Below are 20,280 nucleotides of genomic sequence, written 5' to 3' on the forward strand. Positions count from 1 at the left end.
TATTTTGAAACAGGGGCTAAGTAGCTGAGGCTGGCCAGAACCTGCGATCCTCCTGCCTCGGCCTCCCAAGTACTAGGATTACAAGTGTGCGCCACCACGCCCGGCTGAATTGTTATTTTAAGTATGTCCATCACTTCAAACATTTATGCTGCACTCTCACTCTTGTGACACGAGGGACCACTCCAAACTCAAGTTTGGGCTTTTTAAAGTGTTTAGGCCAGGTGCAATCGTGCCCGTGCTGAGACACAGGTTTGAGGCCAGTGTCGGTAACGTTAGCGAGACTGTTTCAGCTTTAAAATAGCGCCGGGGTGTAGTTGAGTGGCAGGATGCCCCTGGGTTCAATCCCCTGTACAACTCCCCCAGAAAGTCTTTAGTTCAAGGAAATACTTACTGAAACTGAAAACAAGTTATACTTCTTCAGATTGTTCTTTGGACCAATGACATACTGAGACAGGTCAAGGTGTTCCAAGGGGAAGTCCACGGATGTCTGCAATTTCTGCTTCCACCGGCCGTCGTAGGAGAAGCTGCGGGGCAAAGCACCACAGGGGTCAGGCTGGCGGAAGAGGGCACGGAACAAATCCTTGTTCATTTACCCACTAGGTGGTTAGCCAGGACAAACCGTCAAGCTCAAATACAAAGACTCAGAGTTGTGCAGCGCAGGACCTGTTAAAAGCATTTTTTTCATTTCCATTTTACAAATGAGGAAACAATAGAGGTATTAGTGATGTCCAGACCAGCCAGCCAGCATGACAAGGCAGGTCCCCTGCAGATGAGTCTCACCAGTGCTGAGGAGCATCGACACGGAGCAGCCAGGGAAGTCGGAGGCGCGCTCCGACTTGAACTTGGACTTGGGGAAACTAGAGCAAAACCTGACTGCTAAGATCCTGAGTACAACAGCGGATTCTCTTACTCCGGCACGCTCTGCTTCTTTACACCGAAATGAGTGTAATGCAGCCATTTCAGGATTATTATTCATCTGCGTGGTGCTGGGAACTGAACTGTGAACGCTGAGCAAGCGCTCCAGGGCTGAGCTACGCGGCCTCACTGAGTAGCTGAGGCGGCCACAAGCCTGCGACCCCCTGTATCAGCCGAACACAGTTTATCTTTAAAATTATATTTAAGAAATCATTTCATTTTTTTTTTTGTGTGTGTGTGTGTGGGTCTGGGGATGGAACCCAGGGGCATTTGACCTCCGAGCTATACCCCTGCCCTATTGTTTAGTCTTTATTTTGAACAGGCTCTCACTGAGTAGCTGAGGCTGTCCGCAAACCGTGATCCTCCGGCCTCAGCCTCCCAAATGGTGGGATTACAAGCGTGCCCCACCATGGCCTGGCTAAGAAATCATTTCATTTTTAACACAGGGTTAAATGTTTTGTTGTCTGGTTTACTTCTTGTTTATTAAACTTTACCTGCTGATTTTGTCAGAAGTATAATGTACAGCATTTAATGTATTTTCACTTAACATAGTGATTTAAAATAAATTCTTCTATCTAAAATCCAATAATTTAGTTTTATTGACTTTTAGCAACTGAAATATGGGATGATATGAAGCGGTGGTATTGTCATTTTGGAATCATTTCTGCCTCATTTCCCTACAGCTCTCCTGAGATCATCTTCGCATGTTTCCTAGGTAGGCACATACAAGTGTAAGTTACACAGGACGCAGAATGCCCGCATCTGAATCTCACTCGACAGACGCAAGCCTCCTCCTTTACCGTTTCAGATGCACTAGAAGCACAGGTGGCAGCTTCCAGATTTCTATTTTTTTCAGAGAATCCCGTCGAGCTCTGCAGTGACTGCAGTAAAATCTGTTGTTGTCTGTAAGTTTTTCTTCTTTGGAAAATAATCTAAGGCAATCCTGGGGAAAAAAACAGGGAGCAGATATTCAACAATTCACGTCTTCACATGGTATCATGAGCACCTCCTCAACAGGTTAATCTGCAGGAACCAGAGATATATAATAGCCTCGAGCAAAAGCTCCTGGCTGGTGAGGAACTGGCCCAGGGAACAGACAACTAAAGCCCCACATGGCGAGGGTGACCGCTGGTGGCAGGACGAGGGCAGACAGCGACTCCCAAGCGGCCCCGGGGAGACCAGCCAAGACTCACACCACTCTGGAGGAAGCGAACTCTATTGGCACCAGTGGACAACTGGAGAAATCACACCGCTCTTGTGTGAAAACCCAAATGTTTACTTGGTATCTCCACATAAAGCACAAATTCATAAAAGGCAGGCCCCAGTTAAAGTCAGCATACAACTTCAAACTTTTAGGGTTGCTGTGCATGTAGCTCAGAGGTAGAGCATTTGCCTAAGTATGCACAAGACCCTGGATTTCATCTCCAGCACCAAACAATAGCCCTTTAAGAAATATAGTCAGTCGGGCGTGGTGGCGCACACTTGTCATCCCAGCAGTCAGGAGGCTGAGACAGGAGGATCGCGGTTCGTGGACAGCCTCAGCTACTTAGTGAGAGACTGTTTCAAAATAAAGAATATATAATAGGGCAGGGAGTGTAGCTTGGAGGTTGTATGCCCCTGGGCTCCATTCCCAGATCCATAAAAATAAAAAAGAAATATATTGTCAACTCTGAGAAAATATTTAATTGGAAGGTACTTTTAAAAAGGAAAATTTCTAATTCTTTCTATAAAATGCTTACATGGGTGCTGACCAGAAATAAGCTGCCCATCTACGCTACATACATATAAATGGCATTTTTACCTAACAGGTCATTTCATATCCGTGTGTGTGTGTGTGTGTGTGTGTGTGTGTCTGTCTGTCTGTCTGTCTGCGCGTGCGCAGTGCTGGGGATAGACCTAGGGGCATTCTACCTCTGAGCTACATCCCCAGCCCTTTTATTTATTTATTTATTTTTTGGTGGTACTGGATTGGAACCCAGGGGCTTTCTACCTCCAGGCTATGCTCCCAGACCTACTGTTTAAATATTTTATTTGAAAACAGGGTCTCATTAAGTTGCTTAGAGCCTCATTAAGTAACTGAGGCTGGCTTTGAACCTGTGCCATCCTCCTGTCTCAGCCTCCCAACTGCTGGGATTACAAGCGTGCGCCACCATGCCTGGCTTCATTTTTCGTTTTGAAAGAGGATCTTGCTAGGTCTCTGGTTTGAAACAGGGTCTCGCTCAGAGTCTCACTATGTTGCCGAGGCTGTCCTCGAATCTGCAATCCTCCTGTCTCAGCCTCCCAAGCACTGGATGTAGAGGTGACAGGTGTTACGCCACCGTGCTTGGCTCTCCTTAAACTTACCTGTAATGTACATTTACTTGTGGATGCGAGTGGTAGAGATAAGTACATGAAGGCCTCGAAGGTCCTGGACCTTTTGTGACAGGTGAGGCACTGCACTGTGGATTTGAACTGACCCTGAAAGAGCGCCACAATGATGGACTCATTGAGCTGCTTGTGCTTCTGCCACGCGCGCTCCGCGGCTTTGAAGTCGTCCAGATGGTCGTTATTTTCTTCTTTATGTCTCTTTCGATTATCAGCCTGGAAATAGATTATTTAAACTCTATGTTAGTATCTAAAAGACGTTTAAATATGAAATTTAAAGAATAAAATTAAATACAAATCCAGACTTAGAAATGATTATGTTCTCATATATGCTGCAAACAAATAATTCTAGCCAAAACAAAAAAAATGTACCATATCAAAAGAATGTGGGCTGCTGGAGTGTTTGAATACATTTTTGTTTTAAAAAGTGGAGTGAGGAATTAGAGCTACAGCTAGACAGGTATAATTTCATCATTCTAGCGTCTTGAATAAATACATATATTTGTATACATTATGTTTAGCGGGAAGAATGCTATTTCCCAAAGGTATCTGACAAAGATAAGGTAGTGCTAAAAAAAAAAGCTGTCTCATACAACTAGAGGACGCTCATTTTATAAAGATACATGCCTCGGTAAACACTGTTCACATGAATCATTTGGCTACCTGGTCTAATTCTTATTTTAGGAAATAAGTGTAAATTCATATATAACATATAATAATATGTACATATAAAATCAAGATCTTCCTGTCTCAGCCTCCTGAGTACTGGGATTACAAGTGTGCGCCACCACACCCAGCTACAGCTCATCTTTTATACTGTGTACAGGTGAATTACAAATGGTACCTTCAAGCCGGGCGTGGTGGAGCACGCTTGTCATCCCAGCATTCGGGAGGCTGAGACCTGGAGGATCGCGGTTCGCGGACAGCCTCAGCTACTTAGTGAGGCCCTCTGCAACTCAGTGAGACCCGGTTTCAAAATAAAGAATAAAAAAAAAACAGGGAAGGGGGTGTAGCTCGGAGGTCAAATGCCCCTGGGTTCCATCCCCAGACCCGCAAAAAAAAAAAAAAGAAAAAAAAAAAAAAAGGTACCTTCAACAATTTTTTTTTTGGTGGTACTGTGGGTGGAACCCAGGGACCTTCTACCTCTGGGCTATACTCCCAGACCTATTTTATATTTTATTTGGAAACAGGGTCTCACTAAGTTGCTGAGAGCCTCACTAAGTAGCTGAGGCTGGCTTTGAACCTATGCAATCCTCCTGTCTCCGCCTCCCAAGCGCTGGGATTACAAGCATGTGCCAACACACCTGGCTTCCAACAATTTATTACTTGCAAACAGCTCTGCACTGCTAATTGGGTATTTTTGTTTTGTTTTTTTTTGGCAGTCTGGGGATGGAACCCAGGGTCATTCTACCTCTGAGCTACACCCCCTGCCTTATTTTTTATTCTTTATTTTGAAACAGGGTATTTATTTATTTATTTATTTATTTATTTATTTATTTATTGGTGGTACTGGGGTTCCTGGAAACCCTTCTACCTCTGGGCTAAACTCCCAGACCTATTTTTATATTTTAATTTGGAAACAGGGTCTCTTAAGCTAGCGCGGCTGGCTTCGAACCTGCGCGATCCTCCTGTCTCCACCTCCCAAGCGCGGGGATTACAAGTGTGCGCCACCACGCCCGGCCTAAACAGGGTCTTTATTTTGAAACTGAGTTGCAGAGGGCCTCACTAAGTAGCTGAGACTGTCCGTGAACCGCGATCCTCCTGTCTCAGCCTCCCAAATGCTGGGATGACACGCGTGCACCACCACATCCGGCTGCACAACTACTCATGAAGACACCTGGTAACTGCGCACACTTGTCCTCAAATACACATGGAGCACACCTAATCCAAAACCAACAGCAAGACTTGCCACCAAAACCTCATGAAATCTTGTTTCATACACAAAATACTGTATAAAATTAACTTCTGGCTCTGTGTATAAGTGTATATATGAAACATAAACTTTGTGTTTAGATTCGGGTCACGGCCCCAAGATATCTCATTACATATGTGCAAATATTCCAAAGCCCCCAAAACTGAAATGTGAACCATTCCTGGACGCGAGCATTTCATATGAGGGATATTCAACCTGGACTGCACTCATCAGACAGACCTGTTGAATGGTTTCATGCCTTAGTACAAAGTCACTATATTCAAATAAGCCACCGCTGAAGAGCCAAGTAGAAGTGCTATAAAATAACAACGCTACTGAGCAATCCTAAGGAGTCTCTGACACTTTGAGAGATTAAACTTCTCACTTTATTCAGGTCCTCGTGGAGCCCGTCCATGAGGAACAGAAGCAGCTCTTGGGAATCTTGCTGGCTGTACCCCGCAAACTGGTCGTTGATCTTGCCAATGGTGACCTTGAAATCTTTGGGGCTGATGTATCTGTACTGTCCTGTCCACAGGGCTTTCATGATGATGCCAAATTCTTCTGCCACCTCACCTTTATGCCCCAACAAATTTGACCTGTGTAAGTTAAATAAAGGGAAGTCTGAGAGGGCACAGTGGCTTCTTGTCCTGGTAAACTCTTCACAAACTGCAGACTTGTATGCAGGCTCGCCCCCCATGCGCGTGTGACTCGGCGGCCCTGCAGTCAGCCTCTGGTGGCTACAGCCTCAGGACAGCAGGGTTCTGCCTTCCTGCGCCTCCTCCCTCCTGACCGTTACTATCAGACAGCTTCTTTCTACATTATTCTTACAAATAAAGCTGTGTTCTCCTTTCCTAGATGAACCCCCCTGGGGTCGAGTGGTCAGTGCTCTGGTGTGCTGCTGCAGTTCTGAGGGCAGAGCCTTAGGAGGTGATCAGGTCACGGCGCTTAGGAGATGGGGTGAGGAAGGAGCCTGGGCTCCCCTGCCCTCCTTCCTCTGGGAGGGGAAGGCTCTGAGCAGGTGCCGGCTCCTTCACAGCCGGCCCAGGCTCGCGCTCCCTGTATGGCTGGGTTATCCTTTGGGCAGTGTACTGGGACGGTAATAACTTGCTTACCTGTTAATATCATCCTGGTAACAGTTGCGGTTGAAGTAATCAGCCAGATGTGGAGCGTTACACAGACACTGCAATATTGAGTTCATGTAACAGGTGTTTCCTAAATTACGAAGTCCAGTGAGGGCTGGCCCAGACCCTCCGAACACAGGGTTGAGGTTCCGAATCTGAGAGGCGGAGAGCCTGGAGATCTCGGCTTTGGGGCAGCACGCCGGCCTGAGGACGGAAGCGCACACAAGGTGTCTGAAAGTGCACGGCAGCTGAAACTGGGGCCCACACTGCAATGGCAAGAAGCCCAGCCTGGTCACCGCGATCTTCCCAGTTAACAGCGAACTCACAAGGTGCCAGGTCTTAAGGAGGCTTACTAAGTTAGCCCTGTGGCTGTCCGCTGCCCTGCCACGAAGCACACACCTTGTGTATGTGGGCCCTCAGTCCTCGAGATACCCCAAGAGACGCTATCATCTCACCAATTAGGAGCTTGAGCACAAGGCTCTTCGGAGCTCCTTAATGGCTCCGGGGAGGTTGGGATTATGAATATTTGGACTCAAACAGAAGCCAAGGAATGGGAACATATCTATTACGTGAAGGAGACATCACAGGAGGCAAAACTGTTTGGGAACTACTACCTCAAGTCCGGAGCTGGGCTGAGTAGCACAGGTGGGTTGGTTGAGTTTGAACACTGAATCTCCTCAGGTGCATGAAACACATTTCAAATGGAAATGGCATAGCACCAAGAGAGCATCAGTGCAGGATGGCCCAGGACAGTGCCGGGTGGAGAAGGCCTCCTAGACGTCTGTTAGTGTATCTGGATCGTAGACGCAACCATGACAACTACTGGAGCCCAAGGAAAATCCCGATGGCCTTTTATTTTTTTATTTTTTTCCTTTTTGTTTGCAGTACTGGGGACTGAACCCAGGGCACTTTTATTTTTATTTTGAGACAAAATTTTGATAATTTTCCCGGCCTGGCCTACCCCGGTTGTGAGTAGGCGGGTCTATAGGCTCCTACTGGTCCCTAGCACTCTGCCCCTCCTGAGGGATACAGCAAACCGACCAAAATAGGTTTCATCACTTCTGTACATGTGCCCAAGCATGCGATTGTGTGCGCTCTCTGCTCAAAACATAAAAATACATAAGCTACAAAAGACAGTCTTTAAAGCACTGCTGAATTGGTAAACTTTAATAATAATGAATCAAGAATGAATGAAGTTGGATCAACTTATTATAATGAATTAATTTCTAAAATCTTTAACAGGATTAATAGAATTTTAAAAAGCTCCTTCAAGGAAAAAAAAAAAAAAAAAAACCATAGAGCTCCTTCAGATAAGCTGCTATCTGGTGGGGTAAGTGCTTATCAGCTCCTTCCACAGGACGTTATTAAAGGGCCCAAAGGCAGCCTAACTGGAATCCCTTGGTAATTAACAAAGTGTGTGGAGCAAATGGGAAAACCCTTTTATAGCTGTTCCTCAGCACCCAAGATGCCTGCAGATACCAGTGTCTAAGGACAGTCAAGCCTCTTATACAATGTACTGACATGTAAACAGTGTCATGCTGTATTGGTTAGGAAATAATGATGAAAAAGTCTGTACATGTTCAGTAAAGATCATTTCTTTTTCCAAGTATTTCTGACCCATGGATAGTCAAATCCCTGGATGGGGAACCTGTGGATATGGAGGGCCAATTGTATTTCCATTCATTCTCCTCCTCCCAAAAGGTAAAGATCAGAAATTGTTGGTAGATGTAATCCCAGCATTTGGGAGGCTGAGACAGGAGGATCGTGGTTCACTGACAGCCTCAGCTACTACTCAGTGAGGCCCTTTGCAACTCAGTGACACCCTGCGTCAAAATAAAGAATAAAAAAATAGGGCTGGGAGCCGGGCGTGGTGGCGCACGCTTGTCATCCCAGCATTCGGGAGGCTGAGACCTGGAGGATCGCGGTTCGTGGACAGCCTCAGCTACTTAGTGAGGCCCTCTGCAACTCAGTGAGACCCTGTTTCAAAATAAAGAATAAAAAATAGGGCAGGAGGTGTAGCTCGGAGGTCAAATGCCCCTGGGTTCCATCCCCAGACCCGCAAAAAAAAAAAAAAAAAATAGGGCTGGGGGTGTAGCTCAGAGGTAAAAAGCCTCTGGGTTCCATTCCCAGTACTGTGGAAAAAAAAAAAAAAAAGGAAGGAAGGAAGGAAGGGCGGGCGGGCAGGTAGACTTGAAAACCATGTCCTGTAACCCTATCAGCTACACGCCAAGGATGCGAGAGGGGTCCAGAAGGGATGAAGCATCTACGGCCATACCACCCTGAACGCGCCCGGTCTCGTCTGATCTCAGAAGGGATGAAGCGGGACATCCAGCTAACCGAGATACTGCTTTGACTCAGCGGAACCTACTGATCACTACCTATGAACAGAGTAGCAGGGAAACAGTGAAGGCAAAGGAATGCCTGAAGGCAGACTACAGTGCTTACTATTTCAAAACTACGGGAACTAGTACTTTCAATGCTACTGTGCTGCAACAATGGAAATTTGGCAATTCTGTAAACTACAGTCCAGAGGGAGCCTGAGGGACCGGGAGGTCTATGGTGAGCTTACGATGGGCTGGGGCATGCTGCCAGAAAGTTCAGCCACGTCCATAATACTTGTATATCCCCCTTAAGACTTGTGGCAATCCTCTCTTGTATATTAAATTAGCACTTGGGTAAAAACAAGAACATTTTATTTCCTTTTTGTGTGTGTGTGGAATTGGGGATGGAACTCAGGGGCCTTCTACCTCTGGGCTATGCGCCAGACCTATTTTTAAAACAGGGTCTCAGTAAGTAGCTGAGGCTAGCCGTGAACCTGTGACCCTCCTGTCTCAGCCTCCTAAGTACTGGGATTACAAATGTCTGCCACCATGCCCAGCTTATTTCCACTTTTCTCTGTGGTGGTAAATAACGATGGCTGGTATAGCCATCCACAGAAATTTTTAACTTCCCAACTTTAATAGAGCAGGTTTTTATAAATACCCTATCTTTCGGTCCGAGAAGCCTGGGCACACTTACTTGTTTTCCCGATTGACTGCTGGGGTTGCCGTTGGCTTCCTCTTCTCTTCCTCCTGGATGGCCTGGGTGATATCTGGGGAGGAGTAGGAGCGCTTCAGTTTGGTTGGCTCCCTGTCCCGCTCGGCAGGAGCCTGGGGCTTGGCTTTATGAGTTGGAGGGGTGGAAGGAGGTGCAGATGAAGGAGCCATTTCCGGTGGGTACATGTGAACAGTGTTGGTGGGTGAATGATAATAACGGAAGGTTCCAGTGACTGGGTCAAGAAACTTAGATGGAAGAAAAGAAAGAGTCAAAAACAAAACTGACCATTACGTAAACAAAGAAATCATTCCAAAGCATTCTACTACTAAATTTATTTGTGTGTGTGTGTGTGTGTAGTACTGGGGATGGAACTCAGGAGTCTTCTACCTCCAGGCTATACTCCCAGACCTATTTTATATTTTACTTGGAAACAGGGTCTCACTAAACTGCCGAGAGCCCCACTAAGTAGCTGAGGCTGGCTTTGAACCTGGGCAATCCTTCTGTCTCAGCCTCCCAAGCGCTGGGATTACAAGCGTGCGCTACCATGCTCAGCAGACTCAGACATATTAAGGCACATACTCTAACACTGAGTATATTCCAGTCCCTAAAATAATATGAATAATACGGTGACAATCATTCCTCTCACTAAACTTTCACTATAGGCTCAAAGTAACATGCTACTTCTAATGATACTGCCAGAATGCTCATATATTGCAGACAGCATCCCAAGCTGGGTCTTGAGAAACTGATCCCTGTGGTAATTAAGGGAAAGAGCTAAGTCTTTTATAATGAAGACACAAAAGTGACTATACTAGAGAACATGTAAGGAACAAATAAAAAGTGTTTCTAAGGCCTATTTTTTAAGTGCCTGTGCTATCTGTTTCCAGTTTAATTGTGGCTCACCTTGACCCAGCCTAAAGGCAGTCCTGGTACGATCCTCCCCATTTCTTCACTTCGTGCTCTTGTCAAAGGCTCTCGCTGAGCCTAGTTTGAAAAATAGGGGAAAAGAACAACAACAAAAAAATCGTGATTATTCAGTTAAATACCACCCTATTCTAAGGTACTTGTACAGCTATCTAATAAAGGTACTGTAACCAGAATATTATAAATTCATACAATTCAGTAAAAGTTGGCAATAATTTTGAAACAGTCTCACTGAGTTGCAGAGGGCCTCACTAAGTAGCGGAGGTTGGCCGCGAGTTGCCATCCTCTGCTCTCAGCCTCCCGAATGCTGGGCTTACAAGCGTGTACCACCATACCTGGCTTACCTCAATTAATTAAAATATATTGCATGTTACAGGCACAAAACCACAATTCCATTGTTAAGTAATCATTTGGCGATGTCACTGGTCTCCAAGGAGAGGAAGTGAGCCGATGTGGCTGGGTGGCAACGCGTCTGGCAGGCTGCCTGCCACGGCACCCCGGTCCCCCTTTCTACCCACTGACTCTCGGGCCACAGGCTGCACCGCCTGCCTCTGCTTACTTTGCTGGCCCCCGGGTCTCCCGCAACAGGCGCGTCTCCCGGGGAAGTTTTCTGCACCTCTGGCGTTGGACACCTCTTCCCCCGGTCCTCCAGAGATTTCTTGGCGTCGGACGTGTCGTGCTCACTCTTGCTCTGTCTCTTCACTCCTGTTGTCTCTTTGCCCCTTTTTGCTGAGGTTTCTCTGTCTTCTTTCCTGGCCTGCTCACTTTCTCTCCTTTCTGTTTCTTCTTTCGCTCTTTGCTGATTCCCTGTGATTTCCCTTTCTTCACCTTCTTGTTTCTTTCTGGCCTTCTGTTCCTGTTCTTCCTTCCGGAGACTCTCTTTCTGTTCCTCTTGCTGCCTCTCCCGAAGCTCTTTTTCCTGTCTGTTTTTCTCCATTAGAAGGGCAGTTTCGGCATGGATGCGCGCTTTCTCTTCGTCTGTTAACATGGCAGCTGCAGGGGGAAACACTGGCTTGGTGGTCCGATCGGGAACAACTTTTCCGTTCTGAGGCGGCGGTTGCTCGTGATCTGCACTTTCAGACTTTACTCTATGATCCTCGGGCAATCTCACTGCTGGTTTTTTAGTACGATCAATCTAGGGATAAGCAAAACCAGAGCAAAACATACTTTTGACAAAATTCAAGAATATATAATTTCTGCTTCTAAAATCAAGCTGTGATACAAGAACACTCTGGAGGCAACACTGGCCAGAGGACCTATTTATCAATGATTCAATGGATGGGGCTTTCATCACCACTGGTGCTTCCTCTTGATTCAACAGTTTTAAATCACCCAGGTATCTTCTGGTTGTGGAAGCGTTATCAATGTCTCCTACTAGCACACAAAACGTAGACCTGGCACATCTCGACTTAAGCTCCAGTTCCCACATATCCAGCTGCCTACTCAGTATCCCCAGGTGAATGTCATACATTTATCTTAAACACAATGTGGCCAAAACTTCAATTTATGATTTCCTCCCACACATATGGTCCTTATCCTTTGGATTCAAATAGTCTCCAAACAGCCGCCCCGCCTGAGCCAGAACCTTGAGTGTCCAGGGCGTCTTCTCCCCATGCCCCGCTGCAGTCTGGCGCCCTCCCTCCTCTGCCTGCCCCTGCCCCTCCGCTGCCAGCCAAGCCACGCGGCCTGCTCACTCACCACACAGCTTCCAACTACTTGTCTACCTTTTATTTTGCCTCTAATATATTCCTCTATTCTGTAGCCAAAATAATCATTTAAAAATAAATCTGAGCCAGGCATGGTGGTGCACGCTTGTAATCTCAGCATTTGGGAGGCTGAGACAAGCGGATCTGGGTTTGTGAACAGCTTCAGCTACTTAGTGAGGCCCTTTGCAACTCAGTGAGACCCTGTTTCAAAATAAAGAATAAAAAATAATAATAAAAAAAAAAAACAGGGCTGGGGGTGTAGCTCAGAGGTAGAATGTCCCTGGGGTTTCTATCCCCAGTACCACATAAATAAATAAATAAATAAATAAATAAATAAATAAATAAATAAATTTAATTAATTAGAAGCCGGGCATGGTGGCACACGCTGCAATCCCAGCATTTGCAATCCTGAGACAGGAGGATTGTGGTTGGCAGCCAGCCTCAGCTACTTAGTGAGGCTCTCTGCAACTCAATGAGATCCTGTTTCAAAATAAAGAATATAAAAATAGGGCTGAGGGTGTCACCCAGAGGTAGAATGCCCCTGGTTCCATACCCAGTACTGAAAAAAAAAAAAAAAAAAAAAAATCTGACCATGTTCCTCCCTTGTTTAAAACTCTGTTTTGATTGAAAACCACTACATTCAGATTATATCTAAACTCCTTCCCATGCCCTGTAAGTACCCCTGTAGTCCTACCTCTGCCTACCTCCTCATTTTTATCTCACTATTCTATATACCAGCCACACTGGTATTAAAAAAAAAAAAAATTCCCCACGGCTGCCACACTCGTCCCTAGCTCAGGCTGCTGGTTAATCAGTTGTTTATCTAGAATGTTCTCCACATCAAATGTTGGTTTAAATATCTCTCCTGCAGAAAGACTTCCCCAATTCTTACAACTAGCCAACCCCGTGATATATACGCGCTCATAATACCTTATTATTTTCCCTCAGAGCACTTATTGGGATTTTGATTAAATAATATTTAAAATCTTTCCTCCCTCCTAGAACATAAACTATAAAAGAGATGGTGCCTCACACAGAGCCAAAACATATTTCTGAGGGAACAAGTCAAATATTTCATAACAATTTTCATTGAGAGACAAAATACTAATTAGTTTCCTTCAAACTAAGTCACAAACTACCTAAGTTCCTGACCCAATGAGTTAAATGTTTATTATTACTCAGTGTGACCGCATAATAAGCCTACATCACAAGGAGACATGACTCTAATATCATTTCTTGAGAATACAGTGAACTGGAACATAACTGAGAAGTCTGTAAGTAGCAACCCACATAGTGACCATATAAAATGTGTATGTCTACTCGAAAACATAACAGGCACAAGTTACTGAAGAAAAAAATCATTCCTACATTCTCTCTACTTCGCTTTTTGCCTCTTTGCTTTTTCAAAAAAGTAAAACAGCTGGGTGTGGTGGCCCACACTCATAACCCCAGTGGAGAGCTGAGGCCAACCTCAGCTGAGAAGTGAGGCCCTCTGCAACTCAGTGAGACACTGTTGCAGACAGAATAAAAATGGGGCTGGAGACGCCGCACGGGGTGGCGCACGCTTGTAATCCCCGCGCTTGGGAGGCGGAGACAGGAGGATCGCGCAGGTTCGAAGCCAGTAAGAGACCCTGTTTCCAAATAAAAGTATATAAAATAGGTCTGGGAGTGTAGCCCTAAGGTAGAAGGGCTTCCAGGAACCCCAGTAGCACAAAAAAAAAAGGGGGGGGGGCTGGAGGTGGAGCTCGGAGGTAGAATGCCCCTGGGTTCCATTCCCAGCACCACACACAAAAAAGGTAAAAAAACACAATCTATTTCCTCTTCTTCTCTACATGTATTTGAGAATGAAAGAGGACAACCACTATGCAGACAAAGTTACCTGCAAAAGTTGGAGTAGGAAACAAAATAAATGTTTCCATTTATATTCCTGTACCTTAATGCATTATTCCTTAATCTTAAAAGCACAACCATGCTGCTTTCAAATTTAAAATTGGTTAAACAGCTTGTGCAGAGAGGGTAAGATTAAACTTGGATACAAATCTCTCTCGTCTATCCACTCTTGTCTCTGTGTCCCACTGCTGGGCATGTGTGTCACACGCACGTGTGCCGGTCACACACACCTGTACTCCTACTATTTGGGAAGCAGAGACAAGATCATCGCAGGTCCAAGGACAGCCCCAGCGACTTAGCGAGGCCCTCAGTGACACAGGGCTGTTGGTTAGCTCACAAGTAGAATGGCCCTGGGTTCAATTCCTAGTACCACCAAAAAAGAAGAAGAAAGGAAAAAATCCCAACAGAGTTGTTCTAATTCACTATGAAAATACAAACTTTTATTGGTATTGTTTGTGGCAACTGGTCACCAGTAGGTTTGACATCCTTTGATTTATCTCATACAGCTGTGGCAGTAGGGCTAAATTATAATGAAGATTTTTTGTAAAAATAAAAGTGTCAAACCAAGTGTGGTGGAACGTGCCTGTAATCACAGGACTTGGAGGCTGAGACAGGAGGGCTGCGGGTTTGAGGACAGCCTCAGCAACTTAGTGAGACCCTGTTTCAAAATAAAAAAATAAAAGGGCTACAGGCATATTTCAGAGGTAGAATGTCCCTGGGTTCAAACCCCAGTACCAAAAACAAAAAAACAAAAACAAAAACAAAAACAAATTAAGGTACCAAGATGTATAGATTCTTCTCATTCTTCTAAAACAGTAAAGGTTACACATAAAACTTCATTTCTAAACTATATATTTAAATAATACTGAAATGAGAATTGAATGAAAAGAAAATCAAGACGATACCTGTGGAATGTTCTTCACAATGGGCACGGGCTGAACCACAGGCGGCGCGCCGGCTCTGGAAGCAGCGGCTGCTTCCCCGGCGGCCGACATGCGCAGCGGTCCCATTCTTTCATCCTGATCGTTTGCCAGTTCTATATTTTCATCTATTTGAGGAGGTGGCATCTGGGCAGGATGTTTGGAAGGAACTGGTTCTTCCAGTGAGGGATAAGTAAAATCCACTAAAATTCCCAAAAGAATAATAATACATTTTTACACAGTAGCAACACACAGTACCTGTATTTGTCACACATGTCCTATGTAACGGTTAAACGTAAGCAAAGGAAAATGCAATCAGCACAGTCTGAAAGGACATGCCACCCTCCACACGCAGTGTCTGTTCTTTTGCCCGAATACAAAACTGCTATCTAATAGGGTAACGCAGAGACAATGAAGAATATTATCCTGAAGACATAAGTAATCCATTTTACATTTTACTAAAACAAAAATGTCACATACATACATGAGATAGACACCTCTTCATTCGTGCCTCGCAGGGGTGGAGTGACTTTAGCATTTGTTGTATACTGGGGATAGCAAAGGAGCCAGTTTTCATAGCCTCCCTCTAAAACCAAAGGCTCCTTGCGCAGGACAGTTTTAGTTTCCCACTATAAAATAAAGAAAGAGTATTTTTAATACGGTAGCAGTCTCTTCATAGTGAAAACTCTGATTTGTAAAACGACTCCCCTGACAACAAGATCCATCTTCTAAATGATGGGAAAATGAGAATTTCAAAATTCAACAATTAAATGTACACATCAGGTTTTAAAAACGACACAAATAATCCATCTTAGAGAAAAATTAGAAAATGAAAAATTACCTATAACTTCACCAACCAAAGACATCATTTTAACATTTTGAAGTTTATTCTTACAGATTGTTTTCTACCTGGACATACACTTCTTTTTAAATATTGTTTTTATAAAACAATGAAACTCTTGAGTTTTCATTCATCTGAACATTATTAATGAAGAGCTCTATCACTATTTTTGTGTGTGTGTGTGTGTGTGTGGTATTGAAAATTGAACCCAGAGGCATTCTATCTCCAAGCTACATTCCCACACTGATTTTTCCCCCCAATTTCTTATTTGGAAACAAGGCCTTACTAGGTTGCTGAGAACCTCACTAAACTGTTGAGGCTGTCTTTGAACCTGCGATCCTCCAGTCTCAGCCTTCCAGTACTAGGAATACAAATGTGCACCACCACGCCTCGTTTACATCATGATTTATAATGACTACGTACTATTCTATTCATATACACCCACAGGAGTTGACTCAATCATTTAAACACATTTTCCCCAGTTAACTGTACACATCTAATAACCTCCCTTTGAAAAAAACCTCAGAAGCACATACACAGAAAAAAAAGTTTGGTAAATGATGTTAAGCTGCCATTCAAGGAGGTTAGACCGGTTCATATACCTGACCAATATGTGAGTTCTCATCACAAGCCTTTACAATTTTTACTGAACTGGTGGACAAAATATTGTTTTAATAAGCATTTCTTCATTAGTGAAATTGAACATCTTTTCATGTTTGTTGCCCATTTATATTGTTCTTTGACTTACTGATCTCCTCTTTCATCTATTTTTCTACAGAGTTGTTTGCTATTTTCTTAGCAAATAGTGAATGTGTTATGGAAAACAGGTCTTTGTCATATTATGCTACAAGTATTTTTCCAGATTTTGGCTTTATTTATAGTGTTTTAATAGCATTAATCTTCTTCTATGGCATCTTGATTTGAGATCCAAGATAATAAAAAATGCCAATCCTTTCTCCAAATCAGTTTCCTGTTTGAAACTCCACCTTTATACCTTTGGTTCACTTGGGGTTTAGTTTGGTGTAAACGCTACTACCACTGCTTACTGGTCACCTAGTTGTCCCTAACCACGCATTTCAATCCACCTTTTCTTCACTGACTTGTTCTATCACCATTATCATTCGTTATTATTACTTTTATTATTATTATTTTTGTGTGTGTGCGTGTGGTCCTGGGGATAGAACCCAGGGGCTTTCTACCTGTGGCTACACCCCAGACCGATTATATACTTTATTTGGAAACAGGGTCTCACTAAGTTGCTGAGAGCCTCACTAAGTTGCTGAGGCTGGCTTCGAACCTGTGTGATCCTCCGGTCTCAGCCTCCCAAGAAGTAAAATCTGTCAAAACTGTTTTCCCGTGATGGCATCTTCCTTTCCTTTTGTGTTTCAGCCTCCCGCTCGGTCAGCCTCCCTTCCCTCCCACAAGAGGGTCTTGCTACTTTGCTCAGCTAGGCCTCAAACTCCTGCTCCTCCGACCTCAGCCTCCCAAGCAGGAGCTGTGATTACAGGCATGCACCACCACACCCGGCTTGTCTAGTTCTTACAACAACAACAAAACACACAATATTTCAGGTAATCTATATCTTATGTAGGTCAGCTTATTGTTACTTGGTGATTCAAAACCAATCTTTTAAATGCAAATTTTAAAACAGTCAACAATGAAAGCCCCGTGCTAGCCAACACGCCTTTCTAAGGACGAGAAGGCTTGCCGTTACAGCACACCGACACGGAAACTCGCTAACCTTGAAAAGGGCATCTTTCAGACTCCGTAGAGTTGTTCCAAGCTGTAAATCTTTCGCAGAACTGAACCAGTCTAGAAGTATCACGTAATCCACACTCCCCCGCTTCTTCCACGTGTCTTTAGAATCATCTGGCAGGTGTGCTTCAATCCAATTAGCAGTGACTCTGAAATGCATTAACATCTGTATTGGAGCAAAAGTTGACGAGAGATACTAGTACACTAATTCAAGGGTTCTGTTCTAGTCTGAACCATACCAAAGCAAACTAAGTCGATTTCATTCTAGGTCGGACGATTATTAGGTATTAAACAGCCTAAAAGAGCTGGCCCTTCCCTAGGAATCGCCACACTGCCCCTCAATGCCAGTCTCTCAGCGTCCTCTAACTACTTGCCCCTTTGTTCACTCACTCCAGCAGGAGCTTCCATGTGAACCTTCCCTCCTCCAGTGCCTCTCGAGCGCCCCCTTCTGACAACACATAGCAGTCAGCACAGAAGAAACCATGACAAGGTCCAGCTCAATGACAGGTGAGCAGGCAATTACGGGTAATGAGGAGCTAAGAAGAATTGGCAGCTAGCACAGAAACGGAAAGTTTCCTAAATTAATAAATCACCTTTTTATCCACCATGCTAGAGAAAAGACTTTCTAACTCCTCTGATAACAATGACATGATTTGAAAAGAGAATCAAAGAGCCAGTAACTACCAAAAGGTATTATATATGTGTACATAAACTTGAATGTCTAGTAGCATTCAATAAATGTGTTGGATGTCTTGAAATATAAAGAGAAAGAAAAAACACTTTAAAAATACTGTTCCTAAATAATAATATTGGCTACTATATCACCTGAAGATAAAGAGAAGTTAGGAAAAAGAAATAATTTAAAATATAGTCTCAACTTCTCCCTCTCTCTACCCAGGGGCATTCTACCTCTGAGCTCCACCCCCAGCCCTATTTTTTCCTTTCTATTTTGGGGAGGCTGGCTTTGAACCCGTGGTCTTCCTGTCTCAGTCTCCCTGGCACTGGGATTACAAGCGTGCGCCACTACACTGGCTCATTTTCTTTATTTTGAAGCAGGGTCTTGTTAAATTGCTGAGGTTGGCCTTTGACTTGCAGTCCTCCTGTGTCAGCCTTCCTAGCTGCTGGGATTTTAAGTGTGTACCAGTGTCTTGCTATATTTCTTCTTAAAAAAAAAAGATATTTGTACACTCTTATCATAAAGATTAGTATGGGGAATTTTGATGTGCAAACAATTCAATCAGTTCACGATTTGGTGCATGCTTCACAAGCTCATAAATAGCAAGTGGTAGGAGAAACCAGTCAACAAGCACCTAGGGAGAGGGCACAAAAGCCAGCCTCATTCCTAACGAGATTCCAAATGCCATGGGTGGAAGAAAAGAGCCAAAGTGAAATGTTTCTTATAGTACTCTTCAGAGAGGGTAGGTGTGTCATTAAGGAATAAAGACCAGGTCAGTAGGAAAAGACACTGCTACTTCATCACATGTAGCTCGACGCTAGGTAGGAACACACACTATGAGTCACAGCACAGGGACCCACCCTGGACTGATGGCTTCTTCGGGAACACTGAGAGAATCTGAAATACAAGAATCCTGATAATCCTTCCCTCTCCGAGCATCCATTATGATCAGGCTGATGTTCTTATCCATCATCATTGAATATAGTTCCTTGGCTGTGATTGTTCCTTGGAAATAAGAAAAACAGAATAAGGGATTTAGAAAACTCCTCTTTCCATGTCCTAGCACATCCCTAACCACAGAAGAAACAGTGTTTTCTAGAAGAGCAAAGTATACTTGCTATCATATACTTACTACCTCATCATACTATTATTTTTAATCTAATATTAAATATAACCTATCTGTCAAGAAACAAGTTCAGTGCTCTGTTTATAAAGATGTAGATATCAAAACCTGGGCTGGGAATGGAGCTCAGTGACATATGCTTGCCTAGAATGTGCAAGGCCCTGGGTTCCATCCCCAGTACCAAATAAATAAATGCTTGCTGTTGAAGTTAAAACTATATCTGCAGTTAGCTCTGCTACTGATATAAAAAGAAAATTAATATGCATATCTTATGCAAATATTCTATTTAAAAATTAGACAGTAGCCGGGTGTGGTGGTGCACGCTTGTAAATCCCTGCGCTTGGGAAGCTGAGACAGGAGGACTGTGCAGGTTCGAAGCCAGCCTCAGCGCTCAGCTGGCTTAAGAGACGCTGTTTCCAAATAAAATATAAAATAGGTCTGAGAGTGTATGCCACTGGGTTCCATCCCCAGTACCACCAAAATAATAATAATAATAATAAGACAGTATAAAAAATGTTACCGGGGGGGGGGGGGGAAAGAGCTATGGTTCAGAAGTTTTCACAAAGTTTTGAATTCTGTTTAAAAAGTTTCTAAGCCGGGCATGGTAGTACACACTTGTAATTCCAGCATTCGGGAGGCTGAGACAGGAGTATCATGGTTCGCGGACAGCCTCAGCTACTTAGTGAGGCTCTTTGCAACTCAGTGAGACCCTGTTTCAAAGAATAAAAAATAGGGCAGGGGGTATATAGTTCGGAGGTCTAATGCCTCTGGGTTCTATCCCCAGACCTGCAAAAACAAATAAATAAAATGTTTCTAACCAGGCGTGGTGGTGCATGCTTTTAATCCCAGTACTTAAGAGGCTGAGACAGGATTGGAGGTTTGAAATCAACCTTGGTAACTTATTTTTTTCATTTTCTGGGGTACTAGGGATTGAATTCAGGGACATTCTATCTCCGAGCTACACCCTCAGCTCTTTTTATTATTTGGAAACAGGGTCTCATTAAGTTGCGGAAGGCCTAAGTTGCTGAGGCTGGCCATGAACCTGGTATCCTCCTGTTTCAGCTTCCCAAGTACTGAGGTTACAAGTGTGCACCACC

The 20,280-nt window shown here is 44.1% G+C and overlaps 1 protein-coding gene across 4 annotated transcripts in view; it reads right to left on the reverse strand.

The window, feature by feature from the left end:
• The window catches only part of USP8 (ubiquitin specific peptidase 8), a gene marked incomplete at both ends in the record, with an annotated part of 32,111 nt that overhangs the window by 253 nt on the left and 11,578 nt on the right, over positions 1-20,280 (reverse strand). For 2 of the 4 annotated variants that reach the window (XM_080706939.1, XM_080706938.1), the window contains 12 exons: positions 392-524; positions 1,716-1,858; positions 3,259-3,495; positions 5,577-5,787; positions 6,304-6,516; positions 9,331-9,593; positions 10,252-10,332; positions 10,832-11,407; positions 14,774-14,991; positions 15,273-15,417; positions 17,371-17,533; positions 18,921-19,065. In XM_080706939.1, coding sequence (XP_080563065.1) covers positions 392-524; positions 1,716-1,858; positions 3,259-3,495; positions 5,577-5,787; positions 6,304-6,516; positions 9,331-9,593; positions 10,252-10,332; positions 10,832-11,407; positions 14,774-14,991; positions 15,273-15,417; positions 17,371-17,533; positions 18,921-19,065 — 2,528 coding nt within the window. Of the gene's footprint in view, positions 1-391; positions 525-1,715; positions 1,859-3,258; positions 3,496-5,576; positions 5,788-6,303; positions 6,517-9,330; positions 9,594-10,251; positions 10,333-10,768; positions 11,408-14,773; positions 14,992-15,272; positions 15,418-17,370; positions 17,534-18,920; positions 19,066-20,280 lie in introns of all 4 variants that reach the window. The other 2 variants (XM_080706937.1, XM_080706936.1) reach the window with 2 other exon arrangements.

The sequence above is a fragment of the Muscardinus avellanarius genome (assembly GCF_963383645.1).
Source record: "Muscardinus avellanarius genome assembly, chromosome: 12".
In the NCBI taxonomy this organism is placed as follows: Eukaryota; Metazoa; Chordata; class Mammalia; order Rodentia; family Gliridae; genus Muscardinus; species Muscardinus avellanarius.